Source organism: Primulina eburnea, chromosome 9 (genome assembly GCF_022965805.1).
Source record: "Primulina eburnea isolate SZY01 chromosome 9, ASM2296580v1, whole genome shotgun sequence".
NCBI classification, from domain to species: domain Eukaryota; kingdom Viridiplantae; phylum Streptophyta; class Magnoliopsida; order Lamiales; family Gesneriaceae; genus Primulina; species Primulina eburnea.
The window spans coordinates 30443067-30453318 of NC_133109.1; the positions used below are offsets into that span (position 1 = coordinate 30443067).

A 10252-nucleotide genomic window follows, 5' to 3' on the forward strand; every position below is an offset into this window, starting at 1 on the left:
AAACCAACCATGACTGAATTTAAGTTGTATATTCAAATATCCAGTATTATATCACATATTATGAGTATCTCATTTACCAAATCAAGTATTTTAAAATTAAAATTAGGTACTTCGCAAGTAAATGTAAGTACTTCAAAATGTTCAATGCTTAGTGATCGAGCAAATCTTTCATTGTAAAATTCTTAGTAAAAATTAATAATATCCAAGCTCGAAATAATCGCAAGTGCACGATATCAAGTAATAATATAGTGTACAAGAGTATGATTATCGTTCCTTTAAGGACTGTATTTCTCAATTATTATTCTCATTTATTCAATTTTTAGCTGCGATACTTCAGATGATTGTTTACTACTACAATTATTAAATAAAAACTCAATGAAATAGTTCAAGGATTAAATGATGAAATAAATAAGCTAGAATGATTGATTAAAGTTCAATGAGAAATGAATTTGTTGAGAATCTCGGTTCACCTACCCCTCGTTAATCTACTTAATTCGTTCGACAATGATCTATTCTTTCGAAGAGATTTCCTATCCAATTGAACATGCTCTCTCAAGCTATGTCAAACTAATTCAACTCAATGAAGTAACTAAATCTCTTTAATTATTTATCAAGGGTGAATTGCATGTCGTTTTATTTCGACCTACTGGACTATGACTATCGACGGGTATCCGACTTCATATTTCTATGTAAATTGTAAATTCACAGATTATGCTACTCGTTCTTATCAGAGGCTATTCTCTCGAAGAACATTGCCTGGAATCTTCAAATATTCGCTTCAAGCCTATTTTTCTCTTTCAAAACTTTGTAGCTGCTGAAAAGTCCTTGAACATGTCATCCAAATACATCTTAGAAGGAAATTCGAGCACTTGGTGAACTTACGTTGCATATTCGAATATTTAGTGTTTTAAAACTCATTATGAGTATCTCATTTACCAAATCAAGTATTTTAAAACTGAAATTAGGTATTTCACAAGTAAAACTAAGTACTTGAAAAAGTTCAATGCTTAGTTGTAAATTTGTTTTTTTACAATAAAAAACAATTAAATTAAATGAATATGTCATCCAAATATAGCTTGGATAGAAATGCGAGCACTTGGTAAACTTACATTACATATTCGAATATTCAGTATTTTAATACGCATTCTGAGTATCTCATTTACCAAATCAAGTATTTTAAAATTGAAAATAGTTATTTCACAAATAAAAGTAAGTACTTTAAAATGTTCTATACTTAGTTGCGATTTTTTTAAATAAAGAAAATAATTAAATGAAATGAACATGTCATCCAAATACATCTTGGATGGAAATGCGAGCACTTGGTGAACTTACGTTGCATATTCGAATATCCAGTATTTTAATACCTATTCTGAGTATCTCATTTGCCAAATCAAGTATTTTAAAATTGAAATTAAGTATTTCGCAAGTAAAACTAAGTACTTGAAAAATTTCAATGCTTAGTTACAAATTTGTTTTTTAACAATAAAAAAATAATTAAATGAAATGAACATATCATCCAAATGCATTTTGGATGAAAATGCGAGGATTTGGTGAACTTACATTGCATATTTCAATATCCAGTATTTTAATACTCATTCTGAGTATTTCATTCACCAAATCAAGTATTTTAACATTGATATTTAGTATTTCGCAAGTAAAACTAAGTACTTGAAAAAGTTCAATGCTTAGTTGCAAATTTGTTTTTTAAATAAAAAAATATTTAATTGAAATGTACATGTCATCCAAATGCATCTTGAATGGACATGCCAGCACTTTGTGAACTTACATTGCCTACTAAAATATCCAGTATTTTATTAACTTTTATGGGTATCTCAATTATCAAATCAAGTATTTTAAAATTGAAATTATGTATTTCGCGAATAAAAGTAAATACTTTTAAATGTTCAATGCTTAGTTGCGAATTTGTTTTTGTTTTTTAAATAAAAATAATAATTAAATGAAATGAACATGTCATCCAAATGCATATTGGATGGAAATGCGAGCATTTGGTGAACTTACGTTGCATATTTGAATATCTAGTATTTTAATACACATTCTGAGTATCTCATTTACCAAATCAAGTATTTTAAAACTGAAATTAGGTATTTCACAAGTAAAACTAAGTACTTGAAAAACTTCCATGCTTAGCTGCAATTTGTTTTTTAACAGTAAAAAAATAATTAAATGAAATGAAGATGTCATCCAAATGCATCTTGGATGGAAATGAGAGCATTTGGTTAACTTGCGTTGTATATTCAAATATCCAGTATTTTAATACACATTCTGAGTATTTAATTTAAATTTTAAAATACTTAATTTAGTATTTCGTAAGTAAAACTTAATATTTCAGGTATTAGTAAATACTTAGTATTTCGTAAGTAATAATTTCATAATTTCGTAATACTAAACTTAATTTAGTATTTCGTAAGTAAAACTTAGTATTTCGTAAGTAATAATTTCGTAATTTACTAAATTAAGTATTTTAAAATTTAAATTAAGTATTTCGTAAGTAAAACTTAGTATTTCAAAAAGTTCAATTCTTAGTTGTGAATTTATTTTTTTAAATAAAAAAATATTTAAATTAAATATACATATAATCCAAATGCATCGGTCATGAGTGGAAAGAGAAGATAACAAACAAAAATATGTATTTATATAATTTTTTATTAATTATAAGGGTAAAAAGGTAAAAATGCATGAAACATGTACTAAAAACTAAGTTTGTATTTTTTCAAGTATTAAAATAGAAAAAAAATTTGATAGGTACTGAATCTTAAGTAAATTATGTGCAGATGTATTTTTTTCCAAATTGCCCATTAAATAACTAACAAAATAAAATAAAATGCACTACCAATGCAACAACGTTGGTGCTCCGCATATGTCCGCACCAATAACGGCGGAGTTTTAGCTCAACTTGTGACATGTAAGAACCACGTCGTCGTCGTCTAATTAATCCATTGGTCCACGTGTGACACTTATTTTGGTTTTCTCTAAAATTGCCCAAAGAATATATTTCCAAACATTTAACGAGTATACTTTAAAAAAGACATTTAAGAATTTACAGAAGTCGCAGTATAAAATGAGAATATATATTTAAGAAAAAACAGAAGACATTTTCTTTTTAAAATATTCTTGTTTTATCATGTTAGCTATTGTTTTCAATGTTCTAAAAAACGTAAAAAAAAAAGTGGGAAGAAGCGTATTTTTTAGATAAATCGAGACAACATTTGACAACAGCGATAAATAAAAAAGTTTTACTGCCCATTACCAAAAAAAAGAAGTTCTAACACTTAATTTTTTATTCACAAAATTTGAACTCCAGATCTGGTCGAATAGGAACAAAACTAGTGAAACTCATACACAACTTTTCTTTAACCTATACAATATTGTTCTACGACAAATAATAATAAAATAAAAAATGCATAATTCCTAAGAACCTTTTGTACGGATCTTGGAAAAGATTAACCCACGTACACATCGACATATATAATTTATTTTATTTGCTGATTCTTTGACAAACGATAATCTCTTTTGTACCAAAGACAACGTGGGTATCTCCCATTTTTCTTAATTTTCCCGCGAAGGTTTAGACAAAGGGAAACCCACAAAATTTCATTTCCTTTCAATTAAGCATCCAATGTTCCCTTTTTATAGCTAATTAACTTTCATCCCTTTTGAGGTAACACAACATGCTTCTTTATTTATTTTTCTGTTCTATAGCAAGCGAGTTCCTCTACTGTTCTTTAATTCATTCAACTTGTAAATACTCGACAAATATTCAAATTGTAGTTGTACATGTAAATTCTATTATTAGGATTAAAAATATATGTGTATCTTGAGTCTTGAATCGTATATTAAGTATATGGTGCAATATTTCTTAATTTTTATAGCCGTCGAATTTCCAATACTTTTAGTTACATACACCTTTCTCTCTTTTTGTTGACCTCATATTTCTAGCTTCTTTTGCGTAGGCTTGCTTTTGTTTGCATAATATTTAAATAGCCTAGCATGCTTTTGTTTTTTTTGTTGGAATAATGAACTATTAAAAAATTTATCGTAAAAAAGATGAAATTATTTTGATAAATATAATCAATTATATATCAAATAAAACCACCGAAATGGTAGAAAATATATTGAGAGGTTTTCATGTGAGACCGTCTCACGGATTTTAATCAGTGAGACATGTCAATCCTACCGATATTCACGATAAAAAGTAATACTCTTAACATAAAAAATAATACTTTTTCATGGATGACCTAAATAAGAGACTCGTCTCACAAATACGACCTGTAAGACCGTCTCACACAAGTTTTTGCCAAATACATTATACATATTTTTAACTATATGTATGTGTATATATATATATAAATATAGAGTGAGTCTCATGTGAGATCGTCTCACGGATCTTAATATGTGAGACGGGTCAACCTACCCATATTCATAATAATAAATAATACTCTTAGCATAAAAAATAATATTTTTTCATGGATGACCCAAATAAGATATCTGTTTCACAAATACGACATATGATATCATATCACACAAATTTTTGCCATAAACATAAAGTAAATTTGAGATTTTTTTTTTGAGATAAAACAAGAAAGATTGATATAAAAATTATATATATAAAGCTCATGATCCCCAGTTGTTTCTTTCTCCAAATTAGTCGACTTTCTGAGCACTAGCGCTCTCTCAACACTTTGACATTGCCAGCGAACTTTCTTCGACAAAAGCGAACAAAATCCGATTCCTTATTTCGACGCCAAGCGGAAAGTCAGTCCCTCCATTGCACAAAAGCTTAGTTTTCTCAGAAAATGGTAATGGGAGCTGCTTTTTCTTTAACAAAGAAGGTGCGCCTAATGGTCAAAAGGGCTTCCTTTTCTCAGCCATTTTTGTGTGCGCACATGACCCTCTTTGGTGTTATGACTTTGTATTTATGGAGTGATTGCCTGGTTTAGCGCTGAAATATAGACAAATATAGGACAGGGCAATGCCGGCCTTTGACTAAAAGCTACGTTTTTTGGGACCATTTTTCATATTCTGGCATTTTCTACCCTAAATTTACGCCGGTCTTGCTAATCATTTTTTTCAAAATAGAGCTCCTGAGTTAGTTTGCCACTTCTTCCTTGTTCGTTTGCCTTCTCGTGTTAATGGGTTTCGAAGGGTTTCGCAGCAGCAAGTTGCCTGCGCTGGTTAGACACAGGCGTTCCAAAAGGTACCTTTTTACTTGGTTATTTTACTGTACTACGCAGTTTTATATAATGGGTTGTGTTGAGCTTAGCTTTGTGACTTGTCAGCCATCTTCTTTGTCTTCATTTACTTTTATCCTTTATTTTTGGAGATCTTCGAAGAATTTGTTAGTCGGTGGGAGCTGCGTAAACTCTTGATCCCTGTCCATGTTCTAATGCATTTTGATTATGTTATTATTTCTGCATTGAGTTTTGGAAAGGTTATTTTGGTATTTAGATGAACAGATAGAGTTAGCAATTATGATATTTACATGCTGAATTAATACTCTGTTTCCTGTCACTGTGCTGTAATGGCAGCTTCCCACACCCCAGAGAACCTGAGGAAGATAACTTTGAACAATCTCGTCATGAGAAGCTGGTAAGTTATCCTTAAAGTGAACATTTTTCAAGAGACTTTCCCGGTTCATATGATCAATCCCTGTTCAATTCTTTCCGGATTCAGATTATCCCGAAAAGGCGAAATTATCTTTGTTCTACTCTTTCAAAATCCCACATAATAAATCATTTGTGATCGATTTAGTAGATTTTAAGTTTCAATAGAAGGCATTTAAACGACGACGCAAACATTTGTTTTTGGATTCCAGGATACAGGACACTTAAATGGCTGTTCCAGCAGCATTACAAGTCATTTATCTAAATCTGAAATTCGACATTCTTTGAGTCAAGAGGTATGCAAAAAAAAGGGCATTTTCTGCTTGCAGTTTAGTAAGTAGTTCTGTTAAGTCTTTGAGATTTTGTAATTTTTACTTTCAATGCAGATACTGCAGCTCGAAAAAAGATTGAAGGATCAAATATCTGTTCGCTGTGCCATGGAAAAGGCACTTGGTCACACGGCTTCGTCCCAGTATATAAATGAAACCGCTATTCCTAAGGTATAGTGTTTATCAGTTTCTTGCTTCTAAGTTTTAAAATCATCAGTATTTAAAGTGTAATAACGAAAGATTTGCTACCGGATTCTAGTCAGCTGCAGAACTCATTAAAGACATTGCAGTATTGGAGCTAGAAGTTGAGCATTTAGAGCATCATCTTCTATCAATGTATCGAAAAGCATTTGATCCTCAATCCCCTTCCTTAACCCCATCCAAGAAATATGGAGTAAAATCACCATTACCGACCTCGAGAAGGAGGCGACTAAATTTTTCAAGAACAGATACTTCGTCAGCAAGAGAGAAATTAGCACCTGAAATTGATACTTGTTCATTTTCCAAGGAAATCGATGAAGATAATCTTGTCGAGTCAGTAGTTCAACGCTCCCACTCTTCACTCTCTCAACGTACACCACCATCGAACAAAACTTCTCTTCGGGCATGTCATTCTCAGCCATTGTCCATCATGGAGGTATCCATTTTAAGCTTGGTTTATGATATTCAAGAGCTGAAGTTGTAGGGTTCTCATCTTTATAGATTTATCGAATGAATTGCAATGTTTTGAACCTTTTACATTATTCTCAGAATACGTCTTCAAATGTTATTAGTTTGGCGGAGCATCTTGGAACCCGTATTTCAGATCATTTACCAGACACACCGAACAAGCTTTCTGAAGAAATGGTCAACTGCATGTGCAATATATATTATAAGCTTGCTGATCCTACATTGATGCACCACAGCTACTCGTCGCCCTCTTCATCTTTGTCATCTGTGGGTGCATTTTCTCCAAAATTCCAGACTGACTTGTGGAGTCCTGGATTTAGAAACGATTTTTCGTTCGATGTTCGGCTGGATAATCTGTTTCATACTGAAGGGCTGAAAGATTTTAGTGGACCTTACAGCACAATGGTTGAAGTGAATTGTATATACAGAAGTAGAGAGAAATTGAATGATTTCGAATACTTACTACGGGACTTTAGGTGACGATAGTCAGATTTTGTACAAAGTTTTTTTATAGAAATATCACCTTGATCAAGCCTGATATGATATTTGAATTTATACTTCGCAGGTCGCTTATTTGTCGATTGGAAGAGATTGATCCCGGGCGGATGACACATGAGGAGAAGCTGGCTTTCTGGATCAATGTACACAATGCTTTGGTGATGCATGTATAAACTCGAACAAATAATATCGTTACAGCCTGACAAATATTATAAAGATTACAAGTTATACATGTATTTATTTTTATTTTAACAGGCGTTTTTGGCATATGGCATCCCGGAAAACAATATGAAGCGGATGTTTCTACTAATGAAGGTAAGAAAGCAAGAAATCAATCATTTACATTTTCCATAAAAGGCTCGGCTGGAAAATTTTGATCTCACAGTTTTACTTGCATAGGCTGCCTACAATGTTGGAGGTCAAATAGTGAGCGCAGATGTGATACAGAATTCTATACTGGGATGCCGAATGCCGCATCCTGGACAGGTACATTGCCTGGATTGAATCTTGATACATATTTTCATCGCTCTTTCTGTCTAAGTTTAAATATAGAACATTGCTGATGAAATTTGCTCTTAATTCAGTGGCTTAGGTTAATATTTTCATCAAGAACAAAATTTAAGTCAAGTGATGCACGGCAAACATATGCAATAGAACGATCCGAGCCACTTCTGCACTTCGCTCTCTCAGCAGGGAGCCACTCCGATCCAGCAGTAATCATTTGTCCATGCCCTTTTTCTCAAACCTTATCATGTTCAAGCTATTTGGATCTAACAGGCTTGTATTTGTATGCTATTAGGTTCGTACATACACGCCAAAGAGGGTATATCATCAGCTGGAGGCTGCAAAAGAAGAGTACATTCGAGCGACATTTGGTATACGAAAGGATAAAAAGATTATCCTGCCGAAGATCGTCGAGTACTTCGCCAAGGAGTCAGGTCTCTGCACCGGAGAGATAGTACAGATGATCCAACAATCTTTACCCGAGTCTCCAAGGAAAACAATTAAGAGGAGATCCAAGCTTGCTCAATCTCCGCGCAAATACATCGAATGGGTTCCACATAATTTTTCTTTCAGGTACATAATAATGAAAGAGCTGGTGAAGTGAAGATTAGCCCGGGTTCATTCTTTATACTTGTTACATTCTTCAGTTGAAAGGTCTGATTTTGTACTGTATATAGATCAAATTTCAGTTTCAAGTATACAATTGTTTAAGAAAGACTAAATTGTTGACAGGACATGCAAGAAAGTTAACGTCTTCAAGAAATTGAGCTCTAAACAAGAAATTTAGAAATGGAAACCATTGAGAACCAAAATCAGAGACAAAAAAAAAATGTAGCAAAAATGATGATTCGACAACTTCAAAAAACATCTTTTGCTGCATGACATTCATAGTACTTGATTCTAGTACGGTTTCTCTCCCACTATATTTCCAGGGGGATTATAGAAACAAATGGTTAAACCAGAATGCTCTTTGGGACAAACAGCCTGAGCACACCCCAGTTCCTGCGAGTCCTTCCACACCACCTGCGTGTAAACCCCGCAGTGGTGGTCCGGCGCGCAAGAATTGTTAGCATAAGTATAGAACTTCTTCTCCGCCACCCACGTCTCCACAGCGATGCGCGGCGTTACGGTTAAGCCACCGGTCCACAGCTGATTGCTGCCGTACCTGTTGTTGGTCAAGTTAGCGAAGAAGCAGCCATGTTTATCCCTCTGGAGCCTCACCATGAGGCTGGCGGATTTGGCTAGTGGCTCGCTCCACAGGAGGGGGCCGACACCTACTTGGGCCCTCGCTTGGTTGTGGGCTTCAAGATATTCTTGGGTCGAGTTGGGGAGAGGCACTGATGGAGCGGGGGGTGCGGCCACCGGAGGAGGTGGCGGCTGAGCTCGGGCAGCAGCTTGCGAAATGAGTAGGAGAGAAGTGAATATTGGCAAGAGTAGGAACATCTTCATTTTCATTCCGAGAGTGTCAAAATTATTTTCAGGGCTATGATTTGGAGAGTGTGAAGCTCCGTAAAAAAGCGTTTTATAAAAAAGATCTTATTTTATTTAGTTATATTCAAAATTTATAAGAATTAAATCATACCAAAAGTTTGGTATAGTTAAAATTGATTTAGATTATTTGTCTGTAGGGGTGCAATCGAGCTGAGTCGAACTCGAGTGCTACTCGAGCTCGACTCTGCTCGAGCTCGATTGACTCGATTAGTAATTTTCGAGATCGACTCAATAACGTATTGCATTACTCGAGCTCGATTTCAAATTTTTTTAAAAGGATTATTTAAAAGTTTAAATATAATTAATAATTTTATATAAAAATAAATAGATTTATAAATATATACGATTAAATATATATAAATATAAATTTGCTCGAGTAACTCGAACCGACTGGCTCGGTCAAACATAACTCAAATCGAGTTTTGACCGAACTCAAGTCGAGCATATACTTATCATGAGTAACTCGAGTTGGTTTTCACTCCTACTTATTTAAGAAATGCATTAAAATTTGTGCAATGAATTTGAGTGTTACTGACATGTAAGTTTATGCAGTGCAATTGATTTGATTCATATTTAAAATAAAAATAATATTTTTTTATGTATCGGGTTATATAAAATGTTTTTATCACAAAATTGTTCAATGAGACGTACTCATAAAAATTTTGTAAGAAAATAATACTTGGAAGTAATAAATAATATATAGCGAGAGAATTAAGTGAAATTTGAGGACGGAGCACGTGCACCATCTTGAAGCGTTGGCGAAGAATTAAATCGGGACATTCAATTCTTGCAACCGACGCAGCAAAGTTCTCGATTATACCTTACTATATTATTGAGGGAGGTTTCTTTTGTACGTCATAATTTATTATACAATTTTTTTTTTTAAAAAATTATATTATAATGGATAAAATCACCCTTAAAATTAATTTTTAATTCTATTATAAAAATACACACTTTTATGATACTACTTTTTATCTATTTTTTATTTTTATCAATCTGATTTAAAAAAAATCAAACTTTAAATAATTTCGGGATATATATATATATATATATATATATATATATATATATATATATATATATATATATATATATATATATGAAATTTAAACCTTTTCAAAATGTTCAAAATGTTGAGTA

General features: G+C 32.8%; 2 protein-coding genes across 2 annotated transcripts; one reads left to right on the plus strand and one right to left on the minus strand.

Annotated features, from left to right (window-relative positions):
• Positions 1 to 4664: 4664 nt before the first annotated feature.
• Positions 4665 to 8522, plus strand: LOC140841597 (uncharacterized). Its single transcript, XM_073209128.1, has 11 exons — positions 4665 to 5215; positions 5547 to 5607; positions 5834 to 5917; positions 6008 to 6121; positions 6210 to 6587; positions 6701 to 7095; positions 7185 to 7284; positions 7373 to 7432; positions 7517 to 7603; positions 7702 to 7830; positions 7917 to 8522. The coding sequence occupies exons 1-11, from the start codon at positions 5151 to 5153 to the stop codon at positions 8223 to 8225; spliced, it is 1782 nt and encodes a 593-aa protein (XP_073065229.1). The 5' UTR covers positions 4665 to 5150; the 3' UTR covers positions 8226 to 8522.
• On the minus strand, positions 8522 to 9070 carry LOC140840884 (STS14 protein-like). Its single transcript, XM_073208039.1, has one exon. The coding sequence runs from the start codon at positions 9068 to 9070 to the stop codon at positions 8522 to 8524; it is 549 nt and encodes a 182-aa protein (XP_073064140.1).
• Between the last annotated feature and the right edge of the window lie 1182 nt (positions 9071 to 10252).

Excerpts from the sequence above, each read along its gene's own strand:
- LOC140841597 (XM_073209128.1), top strand. The coding sequence starts at position 5,151 with ATGGGTTTCGAAGGGTTTCGCAGCAGCAAGTTGCCTGCGCTGGTTAGA. Across the intron at positions 7,433-7,516 it reads GGATGTTTCTACTAATGAAG|GCTGCCTACAATGTTGGAGG; the intron begins GTAAGAAAGCAA and ends TTACTTGCATAG. Across the intron at positions 7,831-7,916 it reads GGAGCCACTCCGATCCAGCA|GTTCGTACATACACGCCAAA; the intron begins GTAATCATTTGT and ends GTATGCTATTAG.
- LOC140840884 (XM_073208039.1), bottom strand. The coding sequence starts at position 9,070 with ATGAAGATGTTCCTACTCTTGCCAATATTCACTTCTCTCCTACTCATT.